The sequence below is a fragment of the Podarcis muralis genome, chromosome 11 (assembly GCF_964188315.1).
Source record: "Podarcis muralis chromosome 11, rPodMur119.hap1.1, whole genome shotgun sequence".
In the NCBI taxonomy this organism is placed as follows: domain Eukaryota; kingdom Metazoa; phylum Chordata; class Lepidosauria; order Squamata; family Lacertidae; genus Podarcis; species Podarcis muralis.
In genome coordinates this window covers 36,209,739-36,224,107 of record NC_135665.1, presented here as the reverse complement: position 1 = coordinate 36,224,107, position 14,369 = coordinate 36,209,739, and the positions used below count along the sequence as shown (strand labels likewise).

General features: G+C 39.0%; 1 protein-coding gene across 3 annotated transcripts in view; it reads right to left on the bottom strand.

Annotated features, from left to right (window-relative positions):
- Positions 1–14,369, bottom strand: part of BDP1 (BDP1 general transcription factor IIIB subunit) — a 51,416-nt gene that overhangs the window by 20,530 nt on the left and 16,517 nt on the right. For 2 of the 3 annotated variants that reach the window (XM_077936276.1, XM_077936277.1), the window contains exons 13-26: positions 13,861–13,928; positions 12,649–12,799; positions 12,253–12,341; positions 11,488–11,623; positions 8,289–8,365; positions 7,339–7,576; positions 6,168–6,364; positions 5,237–5,435; positions 4,322–4,503; positions 3,297–3,474; positions 3,005–3,138; positions 1,505–1,712; positions 661–866; positions 98–320 (exon numbers count right to left, since the gene is read on the bottom strand). In XM_077936276.1, coding sequence (XP_077792402.1) covers positions 98–320; positions 661–866; positions 1,505–1,712; positions 3,005–3,138; positions 3,297–3,474; positions 4,322–4,503; positions 5,237–5,435; positions 6,168–6,364; positions 7,339–7,576; positions 8,289–8,365; positions 11,488–11,623; positions 12,253–12,341; positions 12,649–12,799; positions 13,861–13,928 — 2,286 coding nt within the window. The remainder of the gene's footprint in view (positions 1–97; positions 321–660; positions 867–1,504; positions 1,713–3,004; positions 3,139–3,296; positions 3,475–4,321; positions 4,504–5,236; positions 5,436–6,167; positions 6,365–7,338; positions 7,577–8,288; positions 8,366–11,487; positions 11,624–12,252; positions 12,342–12,648; positions 12,800–13,860; positions 13,929–14,369) is intronic. The other variant, XM_077936278.1, reaches the window with a different exon arrangement.

The window sequence follows — 14,369 nt, the reverse complement described above, 5'->3', positions numbered from 1 at the left end:
ATAAAAGCAGTTCAACAACCAGCTTCTTTATGAAAATCCAATGTTGTCAAAACCATTTAAATCAAAACATGATTTAGAATTCCTGATCAGGGCTCACCATTAATGTGGGTGTTTTCCCACATTTGCTGTCACTTGGGGTTGTGTTGCTTTGTGTATCGCTTCCAGTTTTCTCTTTGGTGCTGACTTCTCCTTTTGAAGAGGCTTTTTTCTTTTTAGCTGCTTGGGCTAGGTTTGGTTTTGGCTTCTGAAGAGGACCCCTCAACAGCTGTGTGGATTTTATGCTTTTTGAAAGACTCCCTTTATGAGCACCAGATATATCACTGACCAAAAAGAAAAAGTAACAGCAAAACAATTAGATCATTCCAGTGTTTAGTTATTCCTGAAAATGTGTGTGTGTGTTTTGGTATATCTACCTTTTATTGTCTAGAGTCTAAGCCATATTAATATTTTTTCCTTTAAAAACCCAGAACCAATCTTAGCTCCTCCTTAGCTCCTCCACACGAACCCAATAAATTTGTGAGAAAAAGTAAAAACAAAATCCCACCCTCACCCCTCTGGCACGGTTATTTTCAGCTTGGAGATCACTGAAAGTTCTAATAATGCTTGATATAAAGACTTGGGTACTCAAAGAAACACTTAACTTATTGAAAACTATTTTACCTTTCTGGAAGATCCAGACACTTTCCTTCAACATCTTTAGAAACAAATATTTCTTTTTGGTCTTTTGGAAGTTTGCATCCCTCTGGCTTCTCAGGACAATCAATTTTCTGCTGATCGATATTCCTTTCGGGTGATGGGGCTTCACTGGATTCTGACACTTCTTTTTTCTCCAGATCACCAAGGGATGCCTGGACATTGACATTATCCTTGATTTTTTAGAACAAATACGCTTGTCAATTTACTAACAGAGCAAACATAACCCTAACAACATAGTGCTCACCCCCTTGATGTTGCTGGTCTTTAAGTCCCATCAGCCCCTACCAACACAGCCAACGATCAGAAATTATGGGAGCTGTAGTCTACCAATGTCTGCATGGCATCCCTGCCCAAAAGCTTAATCTGGATTGTGATCCAGAAGTTAGTGTGAACTGGAATTTCCCTGTAGAGTCTTAAGATGGTTGACTCTAAGAATTTTCTGTTTGACTTCTGTCTGAATTATCATTGCCGTAGGAATTTAAGTTTGGCTTTTGTGGCTCATCCCACAGTAAATTTATGAGTCTTTAAGGTGACACAAGCAGGTTCGTTGTTCAAAAACACAATTAATTTAAAATATACAACAGAAAAAGATATGCAGGAAAAACTCTATAAAGCCTTTGCAAGAAAAATGGTCAATTATTCAAGAATGTGGGCCAGAACTATTTTGCTTCTGCGGCCCCTTTCCTAACGTAGACCCCTCCGCTCCCTCACCTGCCCAAAAATGAACCGGAAAAGCAGCAGCATCTCCCACAATGTTGGGACAGGTAAAGCTGTGCTTAAATGAAAGAAAACTAAGTGTGTAGCTAACCTCTGAAGGCGGGTGCAGATCGCTTTCCTTGGTCATCTCTGTTTTTTCTATGTCTCCCTCAACTGGAGCAGTAATGCTCTCTGACACGGGGTCTTCTTTCTTGTCATTCATTCTTCCAAGGTTCGGCCTGACTCTCTGGAATCGACCTCTCACCAGCTGAGCTGGTTTGATAGTACATGGCTTATTCTCTTGGGAAGTTGGTTTTTCCCTATCCCACAAAAGGAGAAAATGTTACTGAAGTGATTCAACAGGCCCAGGAACCAAGGGAGTGCTGTTTGTGGCAAAAGCCAAACAGGAGAGAGGGGAGGAGACTTCAATCCTTTCACCATCTACAGCTACTCCCCGCCCCCCTTGCTAGCCTTGCACATGCAGAGCCTCTCACCATTAGGCAAGCCAGCCTCAGCAGCTGAGAGCAGCAGTAGTCTTGTGACCTCTGCATCTGCAGCCAAGCTATATCTCCTGGCTGCAGAACCAGATACAAAGGCAGCGCTACAATTGTTTTAACTGTTTTCAATCGTTGTTGTTTACAGTTTTACTGAGGAAGGGAAGATGGCTCCACCCTAAAGTTTAGCTTAGAAATATTCTTAATTAATAAATTCACAGATTTTCCCACTTGACCAACTGCTTCTCTCTCAGTGGCAGTTCTAGAGCAAGAAAGAGCAAACTTAACCAGAGGAAGTAAAGTAACTGCCTAAGAGCTGAATGGCTACATTCAGACCTAATACATTCAGACCTTCTACAAAGAAGCAGGAGAGGAAATCTGACTCTGTGGTTTGCAACAGCTGCCATTTCCCGAATTCAGACCTAGGAAACTGCAGTTGGAAAGAAAGTGTATTGGGGGTTCTGGCCAGAGCTGTGCCCCATGCTAGCTGCGTCCTTGCCTCAAGTCAATACTCTCCACACCTGAGAAAAACAGTTGCAGCTAGAACAGAAAGGAGGGTGTGGAATTGCTCAAAGTGTGTGGGAGGATAAATGGTCATTTAAACATGCATTGATAGCCTTGGGTGACAAGGGAGCAGATGGGAGACTGCTAGGAGGCAGATACAGGCTTTAGCAGCTGCCCAAGCAAGGAAGGAAGCAGAGAGCTCCAGAAAGCCCAAGGTGAGCACACATAAGAAAAGGGAAAGGCGGAACTCTAACCTAGGACTCCCTTTCCCCCAGTTAAGGAAGGCCTGTTTTGCTTTTTTCTTATCACTGTGTGCCCTCTAGTTGCTACTGGTGGGAGTGCACTAACCCAAAGCTCTCCTATAACTAAGAGATGGTTTAATTAGAGAACCTTTGCCTACGCTGTGTCACAGCAGAACCTCCATTTGTTTTTCCTCTTGCTGTATTATCAAAACCTGAGCATCACCAGCTTGAGGACATAAGAAGCGTTATCCCCATTGGGGCCCCAGCAGAGAAGAACTGCACTCTTAAAAATATGGAGGATTTGTAAAGTCATGCACACATAATAAAGGGAGTTTGGGACAAGCTAACAAGACCTTGTTGAAGAACACACACCTGGGATATTGATCTGAAATATCCTGAGAGGTACTGGGTGCTTGAGGGTCTTCCTGAATCAATTTCTCCATGTCTACCAGTCTGTTCTCCAAGCCTTCAGCAGGTAATTTTTTTCTGTCACTCTTTAACTGAGGCTGGCAATAAGAAGCAATATAAACATCAAAACGTGGAACCATTTTAGCAATGATGGTCTCAACTTTACTCTGTATTTGCAAAAATATAGAAACAAAATCTCTCTTGAATTTGAAATGTCTTTACTACTAAAGAAAGTCTGGCCCTTTTCTTAACTTACTACTGCAGGGAGAGTTCTCGAAGGTCCATGTTTCTGCAGTTCTGATTTCTCAGATCCAGCTGCTGCTTCATTTCCTAGAGATGGTGTTTCTTTCCTTCCAACTGCCCTTCCTATGTTAGGTTTCGGTCTCTGGAATCTGCCCCTGAGAAAAGGTGTTGGCGGAACAGTGCTCTGTTTGCTGGAGGGGAGACCCAAAGCAGCACATATGGCAGTTAAAATCATTCTCATCAGATACATCACCACTGATACACACATGTAACAAAACTACATCCATAGGTTAAATAATTTATCCCATGTTTCACAGATTAATGGTAACTAATGTACTTCTCAAATATGGAACAGAAAAACAAGTGCAATAAAACCTGCATTTGGTACTTCCACGAGGCTGAGGGAGAGACTTGCCATCATTGCCCTTCCCAACATATGCCTTTTGCAGCTGTCAAATTTGGACACAGTTAATTGTGGAAAAGCGGCACATAAGTAAACTTAATCAACCAATCAAAATAATTTTCTTTTCAGTTCATCAGTAAATTTAATTATGTGGTGTTATCTTGCTTTCATCTTCAGTAATCACATATTCATTGCTTTCCCAATGATTCCATAGTTAACTACAGCTTAGATGCAGAGAACCATGTTCCATGCCTACACTGCTGCAGCACCTTGTTCCACCTCTGAACAGTTACTCCTGTAGATCAGGAAATCCCCAGAAATGGTACTGCAGTGATCAGTTAGAGGGAATAAAACAATCCGTGGCAAGGCTGCTTGGGTGTCCCTGGCCCCAAAGCAAGACATATAAACCTGTTCTGGCAACAGCTCCATCACAGAAGGATGGAAAACAAGGTTTAATTTTGGATATTTTTATTGCATCTCATTTTCAGTTAAGGAAAATCCGTTATCTCCAACATCTATCAACGTATCAAAGGAATAGGATTTTTTTCAACCTATGTTTCAAATCAGCAGACCTGTAAAGGAGGAAAAGTGGATTTCCAACTGATAAAGCTCTTTAAAAGCTAATAGATCCTTACCCAACTGTAATCTTTTCTTGGATATCTGGGGATGATAAAACTTCATTTGGATCACTACTTATGAAGTCAGAATGGCTTGGGGGAGACAAGTGGGTCTCATTTGTTGCAGCTGCTTCTTGAGTATCTGAGGAGTTCCCCTCTGACAAAAGTGGCGGTGGCAGGATTACGCATGCTATAGTTTCCTAAAATATATTATCAGAATGTTCAATACCTGGTGCAAAATGCATGCAGTTAAATTTAAAAGTTCAAGGAAAAACACACACACAAATCATGCAGGGAATCCAAGTACAACACAAGACTACCAACAGCTTGTTCTATTATAAAATACAAGGTAATATTTTTCAGTTCTTGTACAGGGAAGTAATGCAACACCAGCAAAGGGGAAAGTGGCATTAAACCAGCTGAACTGTTCTACTAACTCTCAGTCATTTTAAGAATCTGATATTCACTTAAGCTTTGTAAACAGTTCATGCAGTTTACTACAAGCCTGTGCCTATGTGACTTTAAAAAACAACCCCAAATTAAGAAAGTCATCTTAATGTCTTTGTTAAAACATGGACATCCTTCACAAAGAAACCCTTCATGCTTGAGTTTCAAGAATGATTTGCCATACAATGCCAGGAACTCCTGGGTTTTTTTAAGGAAAATATAGTGACACTGTGCTCCTGAAATTAAACTGCAAGTATCTCATATATGGCCTAAGGTCAACAAGTAATCTCATAGGAAACAACATGCAAACTGACTGCCAACACACCATTTGTCCCACATAGGGCTTTCTACAAATCACAGTATTAAATGTAATTTACTGTTTAATGCTTTGTTATGCAAGTGAATTCATAGGTACTTTCAGGAGCAAACGATACAGCAACCTGAAGCCATTAAATTACCAAGCACCAGCAATAAAATAAGTCTTACATCCAGATTAGACGAGTTGCTGCCTTCACTCCTGATATTTTCTCTAGAGTCAGTCTTATGTTCATTTGTAAGCATTTCTTTTTCTGCTTGTATTAATTCCTCAGTTTCTGCCGCCTTTTCTGTGTTCTCCTTTAGACTTTTCAAAGATGGCTCTACTTCAACAGAATTTTCTTTTTCTTCTTGTACAAAACTGGAATCTCTGTTGGATGAAAAAAAAGTCAACAGGACTTCTATAACTTCTAAGTAAGCAAGAAAGGATGTGTGATTTAGTTTTCCTTTTTAAAATCTCAGGAGCAACGAAAAAACTAATCAACACAGTGTTGCCCAATACAACACCACAACCCACATGAATATGTGCTTACTTACACTCTTTGCACATGTTTCAATTACTAAGGACAATTCCCATAATTATCATGCAGGCAACAGATGTTCTCACTCATACCCCAATAAATAATGTTGCTGCCTGCTTGTGGGGCGGCGAGGGAGAGGGTGATGGCAATCAGAGGGAAGAGGGACTCTCAGATCCTGCTCAAGGAACAAAATTGACAAGTGAGCAAGGGAGGCACAGGTAGGTGGGCAGGCAGGGGAAACACAGAGCACCCCACACACAATAGCTATGGTGGCCAGGAAGAAGAAAGCCAAGAAGGATGAGTGGGTGGAGGCAGCGAGACACTTGCAGCAGTCATGCAAGCTGTTTTTCACCGATCTCCGGGTCTCTGCCACCCTTTCAACGCCATTTTGGCACTATTTTTTATTTTGTGGCAACGCACGTAAACATGGTTGAACCCGAGTGGAAGGTGCGTTGGGAGCGGGGGGAGTGCCTGCACAATGTATTTGCCACAAACATACACATATGTCAGTATGCATTTTTTTCCATTAAGAAGATGGCACTGTGCCCCTTATTCTTCACCTTCAAAATAATAAACCTTACCTGGTAGCAAGATCCTTCACATCCTCCACTTTATCACTTGACGGAAACATATTTTTAAATTCATGGCTCTCACATTCGAAGAGTGCCTTTACAGGAGATTGGATTGTGTGTGCCAAAAGCACTTTCTCAGCACTGGCAACAGCTTTGTCCTCTAAGACATCACAGTGGGGAATGTCAGCTTCATAACTAGCTGCCGCCTAGGAAACAAATTAAACTTCTCTGAAACATCCAACGTGTAAGAGTTCATAAAGAAAATAATCTGAAGACATTCAGCTAGTGTATACTTAGACAAGAACACAGTGTTCTTTTAAGCCTTTAGCCTGCATTAACGTAAGAAATTAATACCAATATAAAAGGAAATAAGGAAATAACAGTTTAAAATAATAGTTACAAAAAAAGGTTACACTGGTACTGGGGGTGTCAAAATTGCTAATGTACTAGACTGCTTTGGTATGATAAAGCAGTACCAGTAAGTTTTCACGCTGCTCGGGATTCTTCTATGCATGAAGTCAATGCAATTCAAAAGTGTGCTGCTCTTTCTTACTAATACAGTTAGCACAATAAAACATATGTTTTGAATTCTTGAGGATTACATCTGGAAAAAAGAAGGCAAGCTTTAACTTGGGCACCAAAACCAATATGTGCACATGTTATTTTCTGGACCGGATTACATCTTATTTTAAAAAAAAATGCTGTGCTCTTGAATGTTTTCAAATATAGGCCCCAGTCCCAAAAACATAAAAAAGTTTTGTACGTTGTCTGCTAAAGTAGGGATAGAATGCCCTGTGCACCTACAGTGTACATCTTCTACATCAGCAGGAAGCCCATTTCCCAGAATTCTGAATTAAAGATCAAGACTGTGTGTATAGTAAGCCTGCAACTTCCTCACATTTAATTTGTGCACATTCAAGCTTTATGCATGTGGCTAAAAAAATAAAATAAAGGGGACTGAAAAGGGTGTGGGGTTCCAGAAAAAATATAATACAGAAAGCTTTGAGTACTTAAGATGTGATCTTACCATCTATATTAAGAAAATGAGTGCTCTGGCACCTTTTAGACTAACTGGTTTACAAGAAGCATAAATGTTTGCTGGCTGGAATCCAATTCATCCAAAATGTCAAGTGCTCACATAATGTTTTATGTACAGTAGCAAGCGGGCTGTGGTACTTACTGTGGTAACAGTTAGGAGTTCCTGGCTGTTATATTCAGCTTGTATCCGAATCTTCTCAGATGATTCAATGGCTGCATCAGTTGCCTTTTCTTCTTCTGCCTCCGTGTTTCTTGCTGGCTCTTCTGGCTTTCTAGCAACCCTTCCTAAATTTGGCTTGGGCCTCTGTATTCGTCCCCTTGCTAATGGTGCAGGTTTCAAGACAACCTGCTTGCTGCTTTCTTGTGATTTCTTACTAGTCCTGAAAGAACAATGATTTCAGGGAGGAAAAGAATTAGGGGGTCTTAAACATTGCAAAGATCCTTCATTTCATAATGTAATTGAATCTGATTGTTATTTGAACCAATTACAGGTGCCACTTCGAATTTTAGAAGCTTGTCACCATGGAGGATCAACTCTCCCCATATGAATAAGCCAAAGGTATATCATCATCAACAACAACAGTATATAAACAGGCATAGTTGTATAATAAAAACAGGAGTGGTGTACCAGCTGTGGCTTTATCCACAGAAAGCAGACATTGCCTCTGTAATACACACCTTTCTTACCTCCAAGTTGGATTGCTGTAATGAGCTCTATCCTAGTCTGCCCTTAAAGACTGTCTGGAAACTTCAGGTGGTACCGAAAGCAGTAGTAAGAAAAGTTTTGAGAACTAAGTGTTCCAATAATCTCACACCTATTCTGTGCCAACTACAGTAGCTGCCTATTAATTTCTAGGCCCAATCCAAGGTGCTGGTTTTGGTCTTTAAAGTATGACATGGTTTGAGACCAGCTTATCTGAATCTGCTTAATTCTCTGATACTGTTTTTAACTGCTGCTGCTATTATGTTTTAGTCGTATTGTGTTTTGTAGAACAATTTTACAGTTTGCAATATGTTGTGAGCAACCTGCTGTGGGGTAACTCTAACGATCAGCCTATAAATTATAGAATAAACTCAAATAAACATACTTACAGAGATTCAGTATCTAAAACTTGGCAATCTTTTTCTGCAGTCTCCTCTGTGATGAGTGCATCATGCTGGTCATTGTTCTGAGGAATAGGCATAAAAATAAGTGGAGTATACATTTTTAAAATAATAGTAGTTAATGTTAGTTAATAAAGTGGCAGAAACCTGCTATAGAAAACAACTAACATAATCCTTTACATGGAGTTAAAAATCACTAATAAAATAATAATAATAATAATAATTAATAATAATAATAATAAATAATAATAAATAATAAATAAATAATAAATAATAAATAATAAATAATAAAAATGAAGTTGCCTCTTTTACAGTTGTACCTCGCTCAGAAAGTGACCACTTCCCAATAGTTTTAGAGATGTACAGGAATCCTAGAAATTATGGTATTAGTCCTCTTATTAGTATTGATAAGACTATCTATGCCAAAAGAATTTATATAAGTGATAAAAATAGGGAGGATCTATTAGCAGTATTTGAAAATAACCCAGTTATACTCGAACCTGTGGCTAACCAAAATTTGATGCCCTTGGAGGATAATGATTGTTATTATAAGACTATCCAGGAATTATTTTCTTCTTTTTTAGACCCTCAGTTCAGCAACAAACCTTCAAATAAGTATAACTGGTTTGATAAAGATTGTATTAACTATAAGAAAGAACTTAGAACTTGTCTAAAAGAAGCCTATATTACCAACTCTCAAGGTCTCTGGAAGACTTATTTTGAAATGAAAAAAGCTTTTAAGAACATGCTCCTGGAAAAAAAATCTGAGTTCGCACTAGCCAAATGGTCTAAAATTGTTACTGCATTAGAAATTAAAGATACCAAAACTTTTTGGTCACTTCTCTCAATAAAAGATATCACTGATTTCCCTAATATTAGCGATGAGGCTTGGATCTCACATTTTACTGCTGTTTTTTATGATCACCAAGTTTGTAAAAAGGAAAATTTTAAATTTTCTCAGGCAAAAACCACACAATTTCAAATTACTGTTGAGGAGATGAAAAGGATAATCTTTTCGTTTAAGCAAGGGAAATCACCTGGTATGGATGGCATTCCAATAGACCTGGTGAGATTAGATGTAGAATGGTGGGCCAACAAACTTGTACCGCTTTTTAATTCTATCTATCACTCAGCCCTTGTACCTAAGTCGTGGAACAACTCAATAGTGGTACCGATCTTTAAAAAAGGTGATAGGAATTGCCAAGAGAACTACAGGCCTATAAGTTTGTTACCATGCATAAGTAAAATCTATGCCAAGTCTCTGCTTATTAAATTGGAAGAATGGATGCTGACAAAAGGTCTGCCTGGTAAAGAGCAGGCTGGTTTTAAGGCAGGCTCGTCAACTATTGACCAGTGTCTAGTGTTAAGTCATCTTGTGGATAAATATGTCATGAGAAATAAACGAAAACTCTTTGTGGCATTTGTGGATTTAAAAAGTGCCTTTGATTCGGTCGACCGCAATAAACTATGGACTAAACTAGAACATCTTGGTATCGACCCATATCTACTTACATTGATTCAAAGTTTACACTCTAATAACCAAATATATGTTAAAGTATCAAAAGATGGTAGACTTGCAGGTCCTATTCTGAATAATCGAGGAGTTAGGCAAGGCTGTATCTTGGCCCCTACCCTATTTAATCTATTTTTATCTGACCTACCATTATTTCTTCAAAATGCAACCACACATACTCCTTATTTAAACAATAGCCCACTCTTTTTATTACTTTATGCAGATGATGCTGTAATTATTTCACTCTCAGTTTTGGGTTTAAAAAAATTATTTAAGAGTTTCTCAAACTACTGCTCTCTCAATAATCTCAAAATTAATTATGATAAGACAAAGATTATGCAATTCAGAAAGAGAGGGAACCCAAATGGCTGTATAATTAACGGACATCTAATACAGGAAGTTAAGCACTTCAATTATCTGGGAATCACATTCAAAAATAATATGAATTGGAATACACATATATGTGATGCAATAGTTAAGGCCAAAGTGACAGCCCACCATATTAAATCCTATTTTTTTTCTCCAGTAGGAAACAATTTATTCCAGCTGTATTGCAAGTGATTGACATGAAACTCTGTGCCCAACCTCTATACGGCACACCAGTGTGGATTTCAGGTGACCTCAAGAGGTTAGATAAATTCCACGCATCCCTTTTGAGGTCATTATTAGGACTTGCAAACTCTGTAAAATATGAAACAATATGTTGTGAGCTGGGAATACTGCCTTTATCAGTAAGAGCATGGCTGAGGACCTTGAAATATTGGATCTTCCTCCATTATAGAGCCCTATCCCCTAATTCTATACTTTACGATCTTTTAAGTGATAGTGCAATCTACAATCTATCATTGATTTGTAGGAGAAAACTGGATTCGATAGGGTTCACTCTAACTGATTTTGAAATCTCTGATCCCAAAGATATATGGGAAATTATCAGGAAGACCTTCACAGAAAAAAGTGTTCTCGCCATGCTTGAGGTTGCAAGGCACAGCACCTGCTCTCCTATCCACCTAAATCTCCCTTTGTGTAGAGATTTCCAAAAGGGATACATGACAAATCTGAAGAAACATGAATCGTGTAGGCTGTTTATGTTGGCCAGATTTAACATGTTTCCCTCGGCGGTAGTGAGAGGAAGATACTTAGCTATCCCAGAATCAGAGCGTCTCTGTAAATGCGGAAAACAGGAACCCGATACTCTAGAGCATATATTCTTTTCCTGTGATTTTGGCAGCTATGCCAGAGGACAATTATTTGAGGCCCTAAAATTTAATAGACAGTTTTTTACACAACCAACTGTTCAGGACCTGCTGGCGGACAGCGATGATCAGATTACTTTGATAGCGGCTGAATTTTTGAGTGCTGTGCATGAAGAAAGAGTGGGCCATGATAGAGAGACTTAGTGGTTTTTAATGGTAGGTGATGTTGCTGTGTTGTATTGTATTATTTATGTACATCGACTTATTTCTTGGAGTTAAGAATAGGACTGGGATAAATTGTGTGCGATGAGCCCATATTTTATACAGTCTGTATATGATGTTTGTTTGTTAATGTGAGGTGTGATATGCCTAATAAAGGATTTTGAATTGAATTGAATAATAATAATGGAGAGTTATTTTCCTAATTTCCCAAATTGCAGGAGCAGGGTAAGGGGAGAATTAAATCTAACATAGAGAATACCTTTCCTACTGTTTCATTGGCCTCTGACTTTTCAGGCTTGTCCCGGAGAGGTGCTTCTTTTCTGCTGGACACTTTCAATATATTAGGTTTAGGTTTCTGCCGACGGCCTCTCACTACAGGACCTTTTTGAGTATCTCTGGAAATACACAGAGAGAAAAAATTATAATCCCAACACTCTTTAGGCAAAACCTGCAAATAACTTATAAAAACAATTATTTATACTCTCCAAAACAGAGATGGAAAACCTGCGGCCCTCCAGATTTTGTAGGGCTACAACTCCCATCGGCGCCAGTCAGCAAAGCCAATGCTCAGGGATGATGGGAGCTATAGTCCAACAACATCGGGGATGGGACCTGATTCCCCATCCCTTCCCTAAAATGTCCAAGTGATTTCAAATGCAAAAAATCCAAAAAAGAAATTGTGAAAAGTTCTGTTTTTAGTTTCCACTCATTGCAACAGCTATGCCTAATGCTCTGTTACGGTTAAAGTTTAGTACTATTTGACTCATCTCTAAAAAGGATTGATTTGGTTCAGTATCAAAGCAAGACTTTGCTCCAAAATGTCACCTCTTCTTCTATCCCAAAAAAACACAGATCAGTGTAAGCTGCTTAACTCCAAGTAGTTCCTACAATGTCTGATTAGGAGATGACATTCTCTAGGCACCATTAGGAGCTGCTTCCTTCACCACAGCTGAATATAGTAAGTGGTGAAGTGATGCACACTTTAAGCCACATTTTTCAATCTTTCTACTTTACATATACTTACTGGGATTCACTTGCCACATCATTGCTTGCTCTGTCTGTTTGCTCTATCGTAGGTCCAGTTATGTTAGCAGTCGTATCTTGCACAGAACTCTAAATGAAAGAGACATAAAGAACTTAGATAAGAGTTATTATCATTATGCTGTCTATTATTCTGCTTTGTATTGTGTGTTTATTATTATGCTCCATAAAATGTGTCCTTAATGCTATCCATCACCTTGGGATCTTTTGATAAAATGCAGTATACAAATTGAAATAACAACAAGGGTGTGTGCAACAATGCAGCCAATCTCCTGAGCCCTCTGAAAAACAGGATTGGGTTGTGAAATTAAAATAGCTTCCATGTGCACAGAAGAGACAATAAAGGCTTGTATTAATTTTAAATTATTTAGTCCCATACCTTTTCTGCAGCAACCAGAACCTCTGAAAGAGAAATCTTGCCCTCAGATGTGTCATTAACTGGAAGTTCTTTTTCTTCTGACGGTTCTGCTGCAAGTCTCTGTAGCTGTCCTTTCACTGTGGGCTTTTCAATAGCTGCTCTATCCGTTTCCCTGAAGTTAAATTGAATATATTTATATTTTCCAACACACACAAATCTAGTCCATCACCAACCATCTCAGTTAACATAATTTATTATGGGATGTAGAAGTGGTGGTGCCATCTATTATATTTTCCTGCCAGTCACTTCCTGCTGAAGCCCCCTGTGTCCCAAAAGCCACTTCTGAGTGTAACAGGAGTTTCCAGAAAGACATGCAAAGCAGCCTAGAAATTTTCTGCAGGATGGAGAAATTGCTAAAAATCTAAGACTCCGCTCAAACAATACTCACACCTTTGGATTCAAACTATGTATTTCAATCTTGCACAAAAGAATCTACTTCTATAAACATTAAGAAACAGAAATAGAAACATACAAAGAGCCCTGCTGGATCAGACCAAAGGCCCATCTACTCTAACATCTTGTTGTCACAGGGGTCAACCAAATGTCTATGGGAAACCTCCAAGCAAGACCTGAGCACAACTGCACTCTTGTCACTTGTGAATTCCAGCAACAGGTATTCAGAGGATTTTTGGTATTCACAAGCTCTATAAAGTCTTTGTGATCTTGTTAGTTCACTGACCAAAAGGAACATTATATTCCAATGCCACACCTTTGTAGGAAGGTGAATAGGTTCCATTCCTATGTGCTTACCTGGAAGTAAGCCCCATTGAACTCAATTAGACTTACTTCTGAATCTACATACATAGGATTGCACTCTAGAATAGCAAATATGAAATTAAAAAGACAGATTCCTTTGGGCAAATAGACCTCACACCCATCATATATTTTCCACCTCTTTTCTGTTATTTTATTCACTTCAAATGGTAGTGAGTTTTCTTTTCTAAAATCTCCAGACCAACTTTACCAAGCCCATGTAATAAATTAAAAGCAAGGCTGAGAACCAGGAATAGGAGTTATGAGATCATAGACATGAACCTCCTTCCTAGTCTATCCACAGAGAGAACACCTGAACTCCAAACTTGTTTGAAAGCCTCCCCCACCCCCAAATCAGGCTATAGGATTAGTTTCATTATATGTGGGGAAATGGGAACCACGTCCAATTATTTTACTCACAGAAGCTCATCATTACAACTTGGAAAGGCTGTATTTTCATCTGGTTGATCTAACTCTGCTACTTCATTCTGCAAGGAAATCAGAACAGTTAGTATGATCTTATGGTCCTGGCTTCTTTAATGAATAAGGGAGAGGCTATGCCCAGGAACAAGAAACTCTACCCACTAAGCTGACTTCTCTACAAAACAGAAGTGAACACTGATGAGAATTTCATGAGTGTGTCATGGTTGAAGGTGGGGGAACCCCACATATTGTTCTCTCACTCTCTGGGGGGAAATTGAACTAAAGTAGAATTTCAGTCAGCTCCCAAGTACACCACCTTCAGCTCCTTGGAAGATAAAGGTGGTATATAAATGTAGTATATAAATACATAAATACAGTAATAGTGATGATGATGATGATGATGATAATGTGTCAGAAGCTTTTACAGCTTGTGCATACGAAGGAAAAATCTTTGCAGGCTGCTGTGCATCTCCCCCACTGAACAAATAGCAGGCACTCTCCGGGTG